Here is a 17,991-nt window from a genome sequence, read left to right on the forward strand (position 1 = left end):
CTTTTTTTGAGTGCGAAGAATACATTTGAGTGTGAAAATCAATTTAAAACCTAAATTAATCCACCTAGCGGTCAGACCCAGCCTTTCTCATTCAAACTTTTATTTGTAAAAATAGATTTACATGAACGCTTCAATCCTATAAATATATATTCACTCTTTAGGTTCTAAAATATTGATGTTGTAATCTATACATATAAAAATGTAGTCCGGTCTGTCAGTCTGTTTGATCCATATAGCTCGAAAACTACCGAACCGATCGACGTGAAAATTTGTATGTAGGGGTTTTTGGTCCCCGATAAAGGTTCCTATGATAGTTTGAGACCCCTCCCTCTTCTGGGAATGAGGGGTCCAATACAAATGAAACATACATTTCTGCGCAACTCAAGAACAAACCAAGCAAATGAAACCGAATTTGGCATGTGGATGTTTTAAAGGGTAACAAATATGTTCATAATGGTTCGACGCCCCTCCCTCTTATGGAAGCACATGTGTCTGCACAAATTTCTGCACATCTCGCGAACTAATCAACTAAATGGAACCATATTTGGCAGGTGAATGTTTTTAGTGGTAACAAATGATACACAGCTGCTGAAATCGACCACAGACCCCATTTTAGATTCTAGGTTGGCGACTTCCGGTTCCTGGGAAACAGCGGAAAATGATCGAATTACACCCAATATGGGTGTTTCTTCAACCAGAATGACGCTCAGAGGCCAGAAATTATTTTAAATACCATTTTGAAATCCAAGATGGCGACTTCCGGTTCGTGAAAAACAGCCTAAAATAACCAAATACCATCCAATATGAGTATCTCTGGAACCAGAATGATGCAATGAGCTAACAATTGACCTCAGGCACCATTTTGAATCGCTAAATGGCAACTTATAGGAAACAGTCGAAAATGACCAAATAATACTCAACATGGATATTTCCGTAATCGAGATGATGCATAGAAACCAAACATTGACCCTTGACACTATTTTGAATTTAAAGACTGTTAGTTTCTGGAAAACAACCAAAATAACTGAAAACCTCTCAATATGGGTATTTCCGGTGTCAGATTGATGCCAGAAAATCTGCTGAAAATGACCGAATACCACCCAATATGAATATATTCAGAATTAGGGCGCCAATAGCCAAAAGTCGAAGATTTTGTCATTTCGATAAAACCGTTCATTTCAAACGATTTGTTATTTGACTTTGATCATATCCTATGGCCGATTCGTCGTGCATTTGCAGACTTCAAACACATCGCAAGGAATCAATGAATTTGGAACGTTCAAATAGTACAAAACCACATTTAAATTATGTTGAGACCACATATATCAATCAAAGCAGGTATAGTTTTAAATAGCCTTTGAATTTCTTTTCTTTCCATAACTTTTGAGCCACATATTAAATTGTTATGAAGTTTGTTATTTGTAAGTTTAAGAGATGACTTGTTCGTATGACACTAGTTATGTTCAAATAAGTCATGTAATCTTTGAAATAATAGACTTTCGTTGTTTTATTAACAATTTAATACATAACGATGGCTTAAGTTCAATTATAATCAAATGAAATGGGAACGTGTAGGGCAGCCAAACTTTGAAACCACGTGTTCAATCATAATTCATCAGTTAACCCTTAACTAGCCCGCTCATCTGATATTAATATTGATCAAATCGGTTGTGTAGTTTCTGAGATAATGAAGTTTCGTGATTTGCACATTTCGGTACTTTACAGACGAAGTTACAGTCCGATTACAGTAAAATTCAATAGGGTGTTACGAGGCAGCTAGAATTATTAGTTGACACTAATTTTGTAGAAATCGGGTCAGCCATCACTGAGAAAAGTGAGTGAGTTCAAGTAGTCTTCGGAATATGTTCCTTTTCATAACTGGATTTCACATTCTCAAACATAACAGGAAAAGTAATAGTCTGATTGCAAAACAAATCAATAAGGTCTTATGGGGCAACTAGACCTTCCATTTGACACTGATTTTATGAAAATCGGTTTAGCCATCTCTGAGAAACATGAGTGGGATTAAGTAGTCTTCAAAACACGTTTCTTGTTATAACTTTCGAACCACAAGTTCAATTATTATGAAATCCAAAAGGGGTATTTCAGTTAAGGGTATTTCAGGTAGCCCGTTCATTTGAAATCAATTTTGTTCAAATCGGTTGTGTAGTTTTCGAGATAATGATGTTTCATGATTTTTGCATTTTGAACCATAACCTCTAAGCTAAAAATCTGATTACAATGAAATTTAATAGTGTCTTATGTGACAACGAGACCTTTCATTTGCAATTAATTTCATGAAAATCGGTCCAGCCATCTCTGAGAAAAGTGAGTGAGAATAAAAATCTGCACATACACACACACATACATACATACAGAAAATGCTCAGCTCGTCGAGCTGAGTCAAGTGATATATGCCATTCGGCCCTTTGGAGCACTTTTATACCTTCGGTTTTGCAACTGATTGCTATACCTTTCTAGGAGAAAGGCAAAAATGGTATAAATTGTAATAAGTACATAACCATTCTGATCAAAACTCGAATACGAAATAAAAAACGATATACTAAAACTATAATACTGGACTAAGTAATGACCACTTATATACATTCATTTTATTTATTTAAAAAGGAGAGAAAAGATTTCTTTCCGGGGTCTGAACTGCATCCTCTACAGACTGCGTTCCTTGTCACCCGTGACTTTGTTGAGGAAAATACTTTTCAGGATTCGGGTGTATTCAGCATAGGCTGAAGGGAATTGCTAATGTCCCTGACCGCTTGTCGGCTCTTTGAGGCTGAGTTCTCAATACGCTTGGAGTACCAAAAGTACTGAAATCGGGAATCAAGGTACCATAAACGGGGTGAAATTGATCAATTTTTGCAATATTTTCCAATTATCTCGCTTCATGTAGATTTTAAAATAGTATTTATTTGAAACACGTACTGGTATGTGCCCAACGAAACCGCTAAGGTTGTTAGGGAAATTTCGATTTATTAACTTCTGTTGAAATACATATATGCAAGGGATAAGTGAAAAGTGATAGAATAAAATAGTGAAAGTGGATAAAAAGTGTAATGTGTAGTGTTGTTCTATTGTTTACTTCACGAAATAAATTTAAGAATTCTTAAAGGTACTATGAGATAAATCGGAATGGAATTGATCACTCTTGAAATACATACATTCTATTGATAATGTGTTCTTATTCGATATATTCATGACAAATGATGATTTCTTGACGGAAACAAAAATAACGATATTTCAAGGTAAACTCTATTCATTTTGGTTCGCGTGATAACGTTTGCTAATTTTGCTCTTATTTGATCATCGTTAACCGATTTCAATCCGGATTGTTGCAAAAGGTCAACAACTAGCTTTGGAATTATTATTTTTTTAATTACCTGCCAATTATCAATGATCATTGTGGAAAATTTGATCAATATTTTTCATTACAAATTTTTAGGTGATCAACTTCATCCCACTGATCATTGTCGCCCCATTCCACGGTTCTCCTCGTTATAACGTAACCTGCCTTACAACGTATCCTCTGTATAACGTAAATCGATGTAACATACATTTTTAATCCAAATAACGCAGCTTGGCGTATAATTACGTTTTATGGCGCCTTATAAAGGGGTATGAATTGAAAAACCGGAAACATCGGGACCGTCCCGAGAATTTTCCACTTTAAAATACAAAACTCAGTTTATTATTGTAAGCACTGTTGTCCTGAATTGCACGAAAAATTACATTTCCTCGGATCAACATGGATTTGTACCTGGCCGTTCCGTAACAACGAACCGATTTTGGCGATTTTGCGATGCCAATTATTGTACTATTGAAAAAGTTGAGTCTTGTTGGACGCATGTTTCGACTAACCAGAGCTAAAACAAAGCCTTCTTCCTCAGTACAGCCTACGCCAAAGTATACAAACGATTTGACTTTATAACCGATTTGTAGTTGCTGTTTCACTCGCTCTAATTCACAAAGACACGTCTACCGGAAGTTTAAATCTTGGTCACAGACAGACAAGCAAGAACAAAATTGATCGAAAATTCCGTGTAAATTTTCAAAGAGAATTTCGTTATAAATCACTATACTGGCGCCGCCTGGTGACCTTATCGCTACAATACATTTTTTTTTCGCTGGTGTATGAGGCTGGCGTCACTAGTAGCGCTATCTGGTTGCGAATTGCTACTACAAAAACTTTTACACAAGTTCGGAACTCAGCTTGGACGTCTGTCTGCGTCTTGATAGTCATGTATAAAAGCATGCTAATACTGATATTTAGCAGACTTAGAAACCGGTGGACCGCAGCACTGCATGCTGAACAGATCTGGACTTGCGATACTCAGAAGGCGATGAAAAAACCGCCAATTTGGCAACTGAGTTTCAAATATCAAAGGTGTCCGATCTCTTCTCAAAGCGCAATGCCGACTAAATTTTTCATTCGACTCGTGCAATCGGTGGTGATGATGAAAGTGCATCGCAAAAACCGTGAACTTTCACCACAATCGATAATTATTTTGTTAACCATATAAAAGGTTTGTGAACCTCCGGTTAAAAATCACAGTGATAATGCAATTTGGGAGGATTCTCTCTGCATATCGCTACCTCTCCCTCTGAGTATTGCTATAGTCTGGATTAATGATGACAAATTGCTATATATATATATATATATATATATATATATATATATATATATATATATATATATAAACCTTTTATATGGTTAACAAAATAATTATCGATTGTGGTGAAAGTTCACGGTTTTTGCGATGCACTTTCATCGTCACCACCGATTGCACGAGTCGAATGAAAAATTTAGTCGGCATTGCGCTTTGAGAAGAGATCGGACACCTTTGATATTTGAAACTCAGTTGCCAAATTGGCGGTTTTTTCATCGCCTTCTGAGTATCGCAAGTCCAGATCTGTTCAGCATGCAGTGCTGCGGTCCACCGGTTTCTAAGTCTGCTAAATATCAGTATTAGCATGCTTTTATACATGACTATCAAGACGCAGACAGACGTCCAAGCTGAGTTCCGAACTTGTGTAAAAGTTTTTGTAGTAGCAATTCGCAACCAGATAGCGCTACTAGTGACGCCAGCCTCATACACCAGCGAAAAAAAAATGTATTGTAGCGATAAGGTCACCAGGCGGCGCCAGTATAGTGATTTATAACGAAATTCTCTTTGAAAATTTACACGGAATTTTCGATCAATTTTGTTCTTGCTTGTCTGTCTGTGACCAAGATTTAAACTTCCGGTAGACGTGTCTTTGTGAATTAGAGCGAGTGAAACAGCAACTACAAATCGGTTATAAAGTCAAATCGTTTGTATACTTTGGCGTAGGCTGTACTGAGGAAGAAGGCTTTGTTTTAGCTCTGGTTAGTCGAAACATGCGTCCAACAAGACTCAACTTTTTCAATAGTACAATAATTGGCATCGCAAAATCGCCAAAATCGGTTCGTTGTTACGGAACGGCCAGGTACAAATCCATGTTGATCCGAGGAAATGTAATTTTTCGTGCAATTCAGGACAACAGTGCTTACAATAATAAACTGAGTTTTGTATTTTAAAGTGGAAAATTCTCGGGACGGTCCCGATGTTTCCGGTTTTTCAATTCATACCCCTTTATAAGGCGCCATAAAACGTAATTATACGCCAAGCTGCGTTATTTGGATTAAAAATGTATGTTACATCGATTTACGTTATACAGAGGATACGTTGTAAGGCAGGTTACGTTATAACGAGGAGAACCGTGGAATGGGGCGACAATGATCAGTGGGATGAAGTTGATCACCTAAAAATTTGTAATGAAAAATATTGATCAAATTTTCCACAATGATCATTGATAATTGGCAGGTAATTAAAAAAATAATAATTCCAAAGCTAGTTGTTGACCTTTTGCAACAATCCGGATTGAAATCGGTTAACGATGATCAAATAAGAGCAAAATTAGCAAACGTTATCACGCGAACCAAAATGAATAGAGTTTACCTTGAAATATCGTTATTTTTGTTTCCGTCAAGAAATCATCATTTGTCATGAATATATCGAATAAGAACACATTATCAATAGAATGTATGTATTTCAAGAGTGATCAATTCCATTCCGATTTATCTCATAGTACCTTTAAGAATTCTTAAATTTATTTCGTGAAGTAAACAATAGAACAACACTACACATTACACTTTTTATCCACTTTCACTATTTTATTCTATCACTTTTCACTTATCCCTTGCATATATGTATTTCAACAGAAGTTAATAAATCGAAATTTCCCTAACAACCTTAGCGGTTTCGTTGGGCACATACCAGTACGTGTTTCAAATAAATACTATTTTAAAATCTACATGAAGCGAGATAATTGGAAAATATTGCAAAAATTGATCAATTTCACCCCGTTTATGGTACCTTGATTCCCGATTTCAGTACTTTTGGTACTCCAAGCGTATTGAGAACTCAGCCTCAAAGAGCCGACAAGCGGTCAGGGACATTAGCAATTCCCTTCAGCCTATGCTGAATACACCCGAATCCTGAAAAGTATTTTCCTCAACAAAGTCACGGGTGACAAGGAACGCAGTCTGTAGAGGATGCAGTTCAGACCCCGGAAAGAAATCTTTTCTCTCCTTTTTAAATAAATAAAATGAATGTATATAAGTGGTCATTACTTAGTCCAGTATTATAGTTTTAGTATATCGTTTTTTATTTCGTATTCGAGTTTTGATCAGAATGGTTATGTACTTATTACAATTTATACCATTTTTGCCTTTCTCCTAGAAAGGTATAGCAATCAGTTGCAAAACCGAAGGTATAAAAGTGCTCCAAAGGGCCGAATGGCATATATCACTTGACTCAGCTCGACGAGCTGAGCATTTTCTGTATGTATGTATGTGTGTGTGTATGTGCAGATTTTTATTCTCACTCACTTTTCTCAGAGATGGCTGGACCGATTTTCATGAAATTAATTGCAAATGAAAGGTCTCGTTGTCACATAAGACACTATTAAATTTCATTGTAATCAGATTTTTAGCTTAGAGGTTATGGTTCAAAATGCAAAAATCATGAAACATCATTATCTCGAAAACTACACAACCGATTTGAACAAAATTGATTTCAAATGAACGGGCTACCTGAAATACCCTTAACTGAAATACCCCTTTTGGATTTCATAATAATTGAACTTGTGGTTCGAAAGTTATAACAAGAAACGTGTTTTGAAGACTACTTAATCCCACTCATGTTTCTCAGAGATGGCTAAACCGATTTTCATAAAATCAGTGTCAAATGGAAGGTCTAGTTGCCCCATAAGACCCTATTGATTTGTTTTGCAATCAGACTATTACTTTTCCTGTTATGTTTGAGAATGTGAAATCCAGTTATGAAAAGGAACATATTCCGAAGACTACTTGAACTCACTCACTTTTCTCAGTGATGGCTGACCCGATTTCTACAAAATTAGTGTCAACTAATAATTCTAGCTGCCTCGTAACACCCTATTGAATTTTACTGTAATCGGACTGTAACTTCGTCTGTAAAGTACCGAAATGTGCAAATCACGAAACTTCATTATCTCAGAAACTACACAACCGATTTGATCAATATTAATATCAGATGAGCGGGCTAGTTAAGGGTTAACTGATGAATTATGATTGAACACGTGGTTTCAAAGTTTGGCTGCCCTACACGTTCCCATTTCATTTGATTATGATTGAACTTAAGCCATCGTTATGTATTAAATTGTTAATAAAACAACGAAAGTCTATTATTTCAAAGATTACATGACTTATTTGAACATAACTAGTGTCATACGAACAAGTCATCTCTTAAACTTACAAATAACAAACTTCATAACAATTTAATATGTGGCTCAAAAGTTATGGAAAGAAAAGAAATTCAAAGGCTATTTAAAACTATACCTGCTTTGATTGATATATGTGGTCTCAACATAATTTAAATGTGGTTTTGTACTATTTGAACGTTCCAAATTCATTGATTCCTTGCGATGTGTTTGAAGTCTGCAAATGCACGACGAATCGGCCATAGGATATGATCAAAGTCAAATAACAAATCGTTTGAAATGAACGGTTTTATCGAAATGACAAAATCTTCGACTTTTGGCTATTGGCGCCCTAATTCTGAATATATTCATATTGGGTGGTATTCGGTCATTTTCAGCAGATTTTCTGGCATCAATCTGACACCGGAAATACCCATATTGAGAGGTTTTCAGTTATTTTGGTTGTTTTCCAGAAACTAACAGTCTTTAAATTCAAAATAGTGTCAAGGGTCAATGTTTGGTTTCTATGCATCATCTCGATTACGGAAATATCCATGTTGAGTATTATTTGGTCATTTTCGACTGTTTCCTATAAGTTGCCATTTAGCGATTCAAAATGGTGCCTGAGGTCAATTGTTAGCTCATTGCATCATTCTGGTTCCAGAGATACTCATATTGGATGGTATTTGGTTATTTTAGGCTGTTTTTCACGAACCGGAAGTCGCCATCTTGGATTTCAAAATGGTATTTAAAATAATTTCTGGCCTCTGAGCGTCATTCTGGTTGAAGAAACACCCATATTGGGTGTAATTCGATCATTTTCCGCTGTTTCCCAGGAACCGGAAGTCGCCAACCTAGAATCTAAAATGGGGTCTGTGGTCGATTTCAGCAGCTGTGTATCATTTGTTACCACTAAAAACATTCACCTGCCAAATATGGTTCCATTTAGTTGATTAGTTCGCGAGATGTGCAGAAATTTGTGCAGACACATGTGCTTCCATAAGAGGGAGGGGCGTCGAACCATTATGAACATATTTGTTACCCTTTAAAACATCCACATGCCAAATTCGGTTTCATTTGCTTGGTTTGTTCTTGAGTTGCGCAGAAATGTATGTTTCATTTGTATTGGACCCCTCATTCCCAGAAGAGGGAGGGGTCTCAAACTATCATAGGAACCTTTATCGGGACCAAAAACCCCTACATACAAATTTTCACGTCGATCGGTTCGGTAGTTTTCGAGCCTATATGGATCAAACAGACTGACAGACCGGACTACATTTTTATATGTATAGATTACAACATCAATATTTTAGAACCTAAAGAGTGAATATATATTTATAGGATTGAAGCGTTCATGTAAATCTATTTTTACAAATAAAAGTTTGAATGAGAAAGGCTGGGTCTGACCGCTAGGTGGATTAATTTAGGTTTTAAATTGATTTTCACACTCAAATGTATTCTTCGCACTCAAAAAAAGTGATTTATATTGCTTATTTTTATTTCAAATGATAATAAACATGACAAATTATAAATACTTATTCTAATCAATATGCAATAAATTAACGAATATTTTAATCTAAATTCTTTTTAATGTAAACTGTATTTCAATACTAGCATGCTTAAGACAGATCCACTTAAATATATAGATTTTTAATTTCATACTGGATGATGTACACACATCACGCAGTTTGGTAGAGTACATCTCGGTGCTAAATGTCCCATAGGTACTGGGATAGACATGGGAAGTAACCATTTTGGATAAGCAATCAACGATGGATAGTTTGGAGGACTTGGTGAGTTAAACGGTAGCTACAATCAATAAAAGTATCATAGGTAATTCATTATGAAAACATAAACGTTGAAATTTAACCTGATGGTGTGTGATATGCGATGCTGATGAAAGTGGTGGTTTGAAAGCGCTAGATGGATTATTTTTACTGCACTGCTCTATTGCTTTCAATAAATCTAAATCACATCGCTTCAAAATTAACTCAAGTACGGATCGCTTCCTGTGTGGAAAAAGTTGAGATAGCATATCTAAAGCACTTTGAGAAACGGTTACGTTGTTTGTTTTTGCTGAAAATAATGAACGAAATTTTTAGCCTCCAGTTGTTAACTTAAAGCAAAATTGGTATATTACCTTCAATTACATCAGAACTCATTGCGATTTTATTACCAGACGACGTGGGGGAAATTTCCATTGTCGAAGTTAGCTCTATCTGTGGGGATGGACAAGGGTCCGTTACAGTCATTCCGTAAATTTTGCCGGGTGGGAGCATTTCTAATTGAGTACCCATTTCACTAGATGCGAGGCGTAATGCAATTGCATCTTCCACAGCTTGTTGCCGTTTCAGTGCAACCTGAAAAACAATGTACAAAGATATTTTTAGTATTTCTTATCACAAACAACTAATGATGAAAATGAACTGTTTTTTGATCAAAAATTAATCTCGTCGAAAAGTCTGTGTTTCTCAATGAAAAAACTCGCTTGTTAAGCAGTTTCAGAGTCTAGAGAACATTTTATTTAAATCACATTTGTACAAAATGATAATAAATTACAATATGCATGATATTTTTGTAAACGCTGGAATAATATATGTGAGTCTAGTGAATTCGCATGCAATTCTTAAAGATCTTTTTCGAAAGTAAAAAAGATTAGAAATACCTAGGCTGCATACGACTATGGGAAAGGAAGCTGCTGAATTTGGTATTGCTCCAAGTCCGCCGAAAAGCCTGCCGAAACGGCGGCTACGGGAAACCCTTGGGTTACCGTAGTAGGAGGAAAGCGCCAAAAAGGCAGCGAGCGCAACGACGAGAAGGCGAAAAATCGTCCAAAGAGGGGAAAGAAGGCGCGAAGCAGGGGTGACGCCCTCATACTAAAGACGGATGGGTCCAAGTACTCCGAAGTCTTGAAGAAAATGAGAGGCGAAACCCAGCTCAAGGATCTGGGATCGGATGGCGGACCATCCGTCGTTCTCGCACTGGAGACATGATCCTTGAGCTCCGTAAGGATGCTAAAAACAAAGGCACTCACCTCAGAGGTGACTCTCCAGCTCAAAAACCTGGATGAAATCACCGAGGGGTGCGATATTGCACAGGCCCTCAAGGAGAAGTGCGGAGTGGAAGTGGCCACTGAGGTTATTCGCCTCCGTAAGTGTCCAGCGGGGACCCAGGTGGCCACTTTCCGGCTTGCATCGGCCGATGCAACCCTGGCCCTGAAGACAGCCAAACTTAAGGTTGGCTGGTCAGTATGTCCTCTGAGCATACTCCAGCTGCCGGACGTTTGCTTCAGGTGTTTCGAGGGAGGACACAAGTCCTGAACCTGCAAGGGGCCCGATAGGAGCCAGTTGTGTAGGCGTTGTGGTGGTGCTGGCCATAAAGCTAAAGACTGCGGGGAGCCTTCCAAGTGCTTGGTATGTACTGGAAAACGGGACGACAAGCACTTTATGGGAGTCCCACGGTGCCCAGCCGGTAAGGCGGCCACGTAACCACGGGCGTGAGGGTGACACAATTGAACCTGAACCATTGCTATGCGGCACAGCAGCTGCTATACCAAGCAGCGTCTGAGGAGACCTATCTGTCTGCTGGACACTACGGGCAAGGTGCTTGAGAGGATTATCCTCAACAGACTGGTGAAGTACACAGAGGGTGTAAACGGTCTGGCAATTAACCAGTTCGGCTTCCGGAACGGTAGATCCACGCTGGATGCTTTTCTCTCTGTCACCAAGACGGCAGAGGTAGCACTTCAGCGTAAGAGTTGTGGCATTCGCTATTACACAATCGTCACGCTTGACGTGAAGAATGCATTCAATAGCGCCAGTTGGGACTCCATAGCGCTCGCGCTTAGGAGCATCCACGTACCGTCGTCGTTGTACAAGATTTTGGGAAATTATTTCCAGAATCGGGTACTAGTTTACAACACGAAGGAGGGTCAGAAGTGCGTCCCAATCACCGCAGGGGTACCGTAAGGTTCCATCCTGGGCCCGGTGTTGTAGAATGTCATGTATGATGAGGTGTTGAAACTAAAGTTCCCTGTAGGGGTTGTGATCGTCGGTTTCGCAGACGACAACACGCTAGAGGTCTACGGCGAGTCGATCGAAGAGGTCGAGTTGACAGCCGCGCACTGCATACGCAAGGTCGAAGACTGGATGCACTCTAGGAAACGGGAGTTAGCGCACCATAAAACGGAGGTTACGGTTGTAAACAACCGCAAATTAGAGCAACAGGCGGTGGTCAGAGTCGGTGACTGCACCATTACCTCAAGGCGTTCCTTGAAGCTCTTAGGGGTTATGGTTGACGATAAGCTCATATTTAAGAGTCACGTCGACTATGCCTGTAAGAGGGCTTCAACGGCCGTTGCAGGACCATCTCGAATGATGTCGAATAGCTCAGCGGTATATGGCAGCAAGCGTAAACTTCTTGCCAGCGTGGTTTCGTCCATACTTAGGTATGGTGGGCCAGCGTGGTCCAAAGCGTTAGGTACCAACAGTCATCGTCGTAAACTGGAAAGTACCTAAAGTGGTCCCCGTGGCTCTGTGGATAGCGATGTCGGTCGGCTAGCTCTCCCACACGGTTGTGATATCGGGTTCGATTCCCGATCGAGTCGAGGATCTTTTCGAGCTGGAAATTTTCTCGACTCAGCACTGGGGCACGGTGTATCGTTGTACTTATTCACACATGCAAAATGTGCCAAAAAACTCTCAACTAATCTAGTTGATCGAGACCGCTATTAGCCCCAAGGCTAAGCGTGCGATATTGTTTTTTTTTGTACCTAAAGGCTCATGTGCCTGAGGGTTGTGAGCGCGTACCGTACAGTGTCATACGACGCAATCTGCGTCCTGTTCGGCATGATGCCTATCCGCATAGCCATTAAGGAGGACGTAGAATGCTTCGATCAACGTGACACAAGGGGTATACGAGGCACCAGAAGGTCATTCTCGATGATCAGATGGCAGCAGGAATGGTCCAATTTCGTATAGGGTAGATGGACGCATCGACTTATTCCGGACGTAACCGGATGGATCGGGAGGCGCCATGGAGAAGTTAACTTCAACTTGACACAGATTCTGTCAGGTCATGATTGCTTCAGGCAGTATCTACACAGATTCGGGCATGCGGGGTCCCCCATGTGTCCCGAGTCACGGATGCGGACTGCTGAGCATGTCTTTTTCGTGTGCCCTCGTTTTGTGCATGCGCGGAGCGACATGATGGTAGTGAGCGGACCAGACACCACTCCGGACAACCTAGTTCGGAGGATGTGTAAAGACCCAAACATTTGGAGGGCGGTTTGTACAGCCGCCTCTCAAATAGTTTTTTTTTTTCAAAACAGGCGACAGGTTGACCACCGACACGCCAGTGTTAGCTAACGGCCAGTCTCCAGGTTAGTTAGCTAAGTTTGCAAAGAGACCTAAAGAACCAAGAGGGTGCACAGAACACAAAAGCCGCTCCCCGAAGCAATACCTAGCGGTGGTCCCGGGGAGTATTATCCCCACACTCCCTGAGGTTGGTCACCTCAGGGGTTTGGATGCAAATTTCCCCTTTACCTGAAACAAAAAAAAACCTAAATTAATCCACCTAGCGGTCAGACCCAGCCTTTCTCATTCAAACTTATTATTTGTAAAAATAGATTTACATGGACGCTTCAATCCAATAAAAGTATATTCACTCTTCAGGTTCTAAAATATTGATGTTGAATTGAAGTATAAAATAAGAAATTTGACGTAATATTAGTGCTTAAGAAATAGCGAAATTGAGGAAATGACTTTTAATTTCGAACAATTCCATCACGAGCGATACCTGGAACGTTCAAATAGTACGAAACCACATTTAAATTATGTTGAGGCCACGTATATTGATCAAAGCAGGTATAGTTTTAAATAGTCTTTGAATTTCTTTTCGTTCAATAATTTTTGAACAGCATATCAAGTTGTTATGAAGTTAGCTATTTGTAAGTTTAAGAGATAATTCGTTCGTATCATGCTAGTTATGTTGAATGAGTCATGTAATCTTTGAGAAAATAGACTCGTTGTTTTAACAATTCAATATATAACGGTTGCTTTAGTTCGATTATAATCGAATGAAACGGGAACGTATAGAGCAGCCGAATAATGAAACCACTTGTTTAATCATAATTCATCAGTTAACCCTTTACTAGCCCGTTTATCTGATTTCAACATTGTTCAAATCGGTTGTGTAGTTTCTGAGATAATGAAGTTTCGTGATTTTCACATTTCGTTACATTACAGAAGAAGTTACTGTCCGATTACAGTAAAATTCAATAGGGTGTTATGAGGCAGCTAGACCTCTCATTTGACACTAATTTAGTGAAAATCGGTTCAGCCATCTCTGAGAAATGTGAGTGAGTTTAAGTAGTCTTGGGAATATTTTATTTTTCATAGCTGGATTTCACATTTTTAAACATAACAGGCAAAGTAATAGTCCGATTGCAAAAAAATCAATAGGGTCTTATGGGGCAACTATATCTTCCACTTGACACCGATTTTATGAAAATCGGTCCAGCCATCTCTGAGAAACATGAGTGAGATTAAATAGTCTCGAGAACACGTTTCTTTCCATAACTTTTGAACCACATGTCCATTCTCAATGAAATTCAAAAGTTAAGGGTTTTTTTAGGTAGCCCGTTCATTTGAAATTAATTTTGTTCAAATCGGTAGCGTATTTTCTGAGATATTGATGTTTCGTGATGTTTACATTTTGATACATAACCTCTAAACTAAAAATCTGATTACAATAAAATTCAATAGGGTCTTATGGGGCAACTAGACCTTTCATTTGCAATTAATTTCATTGAAATCGGTTCAACCATCTCTGAGAAAATCGAGTGAGATTGGGAGAGCGTTACACACACACATACACACACACACACATACACACACACACATACACACACACACTCATACAGAAAATGCTCAGCTCGTCGAACTGAGTCGAGTGATATATGACATTCGGCCCTTTGGAGCACTTTTATACCTTTAGTTTTTTCAGTGATTGCTATACCGTTCTAGGAGAAAGGCGAAAAAAATATATATTTTATGTCAACATTAGTCAGTACCTACCTTTCAAATAATATACAATTACATTTTGTTTACAATACATTAATTTGAATGATCTATGAAATTCTTTAACGCAGTTGATATTACTGATATTATTCCAATCGTTTCTGAGAGGTATCCAATAAATGACCAAATACCATTCAATATGGGTTTTTGAAACCTGGATTATACCCAGTGGCCAAAATCCTGCTTCGAACCTTATTTTAGGTTCAGATACTTCTGGCTGCCTGATAATGATACTTCATTTTGAAATCCAAATATCCAAAGGTATATCCACTCTTCGGGTTTTAAAGTATTGATGTTGTGTTTGAATTGTAGCAAAATATATAAAATTCGTTCTAACATTTGTACTAAATAAATAGTTTTTCTATCATCATAATGACTCTTAATTTCGAACTTTGATCAAAGCAGCTAGTTTTAAACAGTCTTTGGGTTTCGTTTCTTTGTAAGTTTGAGGAACAACCTGTTCGTTTGACACTTGTTTTGTTAAAATAAGTCGTGTAATCTTTGAGAGAATAGACTTTTGCTATTTTTACAATTTAACACATTATGGTTGAAACAAAAGTCCGATTTCACTGGTCAACACAAGTGTGGCCCCGAAGGTCAAACTGGGGAAAATGAAAGATTATAGCTTTTTAACCATTCCTGTGAATTTTGGTGCCCCTAGCCACCAACATTTTCTCAGAGACTTGAATGAGTATTCTCGTAAACATAACGCTTAAGGGACGAACCCGGCGAGCAATTACTATGCGACATTTTGACGTGAGTTGACGCATTCTGACAATGGCTATAGGCATCAAATTTCATGGAAATGGTTGAAAAGGTATAATCTATCTAGGGCAACAATTTTGAACTCTAGGGCAGCAATTTTTGTCGATTTTGTCGACCATTGTTATATTCAAATGAAATGAGTACCAATAAAGCAACTAAACCTTTAAATTGAAACTAAGATTATGGGAATCAATCCAGCCATCTTTGGCAAAACGAATGAATTTAAAAAGTTTTCGGAACACGTTTCTTTTCATAACCTTTGAATCACATAATAAATCATCATAAAATTCGTTAGTTGAGGATCTTGAAGGTAGCTCGGTTATTTGATACCTATTTCGTTGAAATCAGTTGTATTGTTTCTGAGATAATGGAGTTTCATAATTTTTACATTTTGATACATAACTGACAAAGTTACAGTCCGATTACGATAAAATTTAATAGGGTCTTATGAGTCAATTTCCATTATTTATTTGGCATTCCGTCAGAATGACATGGCCTGATTTACAAAGTTTCTCCAATTCACTCGGTTTTTAGCTGCCGCTCTCCAATCCCTGGGACACCGTGTACTCTCTGCCAGATCTAGCTCCACCTGGTCTACCCATCTTACCCGCTGCGCCCCTGGTCGTCTTCTTCCTACCGGATTAGAGGCAAACACCATCTTCGCGAATAGTTGTCCGGCATTCTTGCAGCATGCCCTGCCCAGCGTATCCGTACAGCTTTAGCCACCTTCTGAATACCGGGTTCACCGTATCGTTGCGCGAGCTCATGGTTCATTCTTCGCCTCCATATTCCGTTCTCCTACACGCTGCCAAAGATCGTCCTTAGTACTCGTCGTTCAAAAACTCCGCGCAGTCGCAGGTCCTCCTCGAGCATTGTTCACGTTTCATGCTCGTAGAGAACAACCGGTCTTATGAGCGTTTTGTACACGTTAAACTTCGTACGGGGGCTCAGACCGCAATTGCTTGTGGAGCCCATAGTAGGCACGACTTCCGCTGATAATACGCCTCCGGATCTCACGGCTGGTGTCATTGTCCTCAGTAACCAGTGGGCCAAGATAGACCAACTCATCGACTACCTCGAACTAATCGCCGACGATCGTAATGCTACTGCCTAGGTGTTGTCGGTCGACTTCGGTTCCGCCGGCTAGCATATACTTCGTTTTAGACGTATTTATCTGCAACCCAATCCTCGCTGCTTCGCGTTTTAGTCTGGTATACTATTCTGCCACCGTTGCAGTTGTTCTGCCGACAATGTCCATGTCATCAGCAAAGCAAACGAATTGACTGGATTTGTTGAAAATCGTACCCCGCGTGTTGATGTCCGCTCGATTCATTACACCCTGTAGTGCAATGTTGAATAACAGGCAGGAGAGACCATCACCCTGTCGAAGCCCCCTGCGGGATTCAAATGGACCCGACAATCCACCCTAAATCCGCACACAGCACTGCGTCCCATCCACCGTAGCCTTTATCAGTCTAATCAGCTTCCCGGAACGCCGTTTTCGTCCATGACCTTTTTGGCTCTTTTTGGCCTTTCATTTCAAACTTGTTTAGTGAAAATCGGTCCATCCGTCTCTAAAAAAATTGGGTGGGTTCAAGCAGTCTTAGAAACCTGTTTCTTTCCATAGCCGGATTTCACATTATTAAGCATAACGAACAAAGTAAAGTCCTATTACAATAAAATTCAATAGGGTCTTATGAGGCAACTAGACCTTCCATTTGACACTAATTTTGTGAAAATTGTTTCAGCCATATTTGAGAAAAGTTAGTGAGTTTAAACACTCTTTGAAACACGTTTCTTTGCATAACTTCTAAACCATATTTTCAATCACCATAAAATTGAATTACAAATGGTTTAAAAAACAAGCCTGTTCTTTTGTTACCAATTTTATTCAAATCGTTTGTGTGGTTTTTGAGATAATTAAATTTCGTGGATTTCACATTCTGATACATAACCTCTAAACTAAAAATCCGATTACAATAAATTCAGTAGGGTCTTATGGACCAACTAGACCTATCATTTTCAATTAGTTTCATAAAAATCGGTCCAGCCATCTCTGAGAAAATCGAGTGAGATTGGGAGGGTGTTACATACATACATACACATATACAGAAAATGCTCAGCTCGTCGAACTAAGTCGATTGATGTACGAGACTCGACCATTTGGAGCACTTTTATGCCTTTGGTTTCTCCAGTGATTGCTATAATTTTCTAGGAGAAATGTATATTCACTCTTTAGGTAAACTTCACTCTTTAAAAAATGTTGTAATCTATACATATAAAAGTAGAAGAGGTTGCTTATAAGACACGACCGCAGAGTTAACGTAGAATACGACAGCTTGTCTTAAGTCAATGTATTTCTTGCAATAGG

The 17,991-nt window shown here is 38.9% G+C and overlaps 1 protein-coding gene across 1 annotated transcript in view; it reads right to left on the bottom strand.

Moving 5' to 3' along the window:
• Positions 1 to 9,253: 9,253 nt before the first annotated feature.
• LOC129718102 (doublesex- and mab-3-related transcription factor A2-like) overlaps positions 9,254 to 17,991 on the bottom strand; it is a 90,199-nt gene continuing 81,461 nt past the window's right edge. Inside the window, exons 2-4 of the mRNA XM_055668524.1 lie at positions 9,917 to 10,136; positions 9,647 to 9,852; positions 9,254 to 9,585 (exon numbers count right to left, since the gene is read on the bottom strand). Coding sequence (XP_055524499.1) covers positions 9,433 to 9,585; positions 9,647 to 9,852; positions 9,917 to 10,136 — 579 coding nt within the window. The 3' untranslated portion in view covers positions 9,254 to 9,432. The remainder of the gene's footprint in view (positions 9,586 to 9,646; positions 9,853 to 9,916; positions 10,137 to 17,991) is intronic.

The sequence above is a fragment of the Wyeomyia smithii genome, chromosome 1, assembly GCF_029784165.1.
Source record: "Wyeomyia smithii strain HCP4-BCI-WySm-NY-G18 chromosome 1, ASM2978416v1, whole genome shotgun sequence".
NCBI lineage: Eukaryota > Metazoa > Arthropoda > Insecta > Diptera > Culicidae > Wyeomyia > Wyeomyia smithii.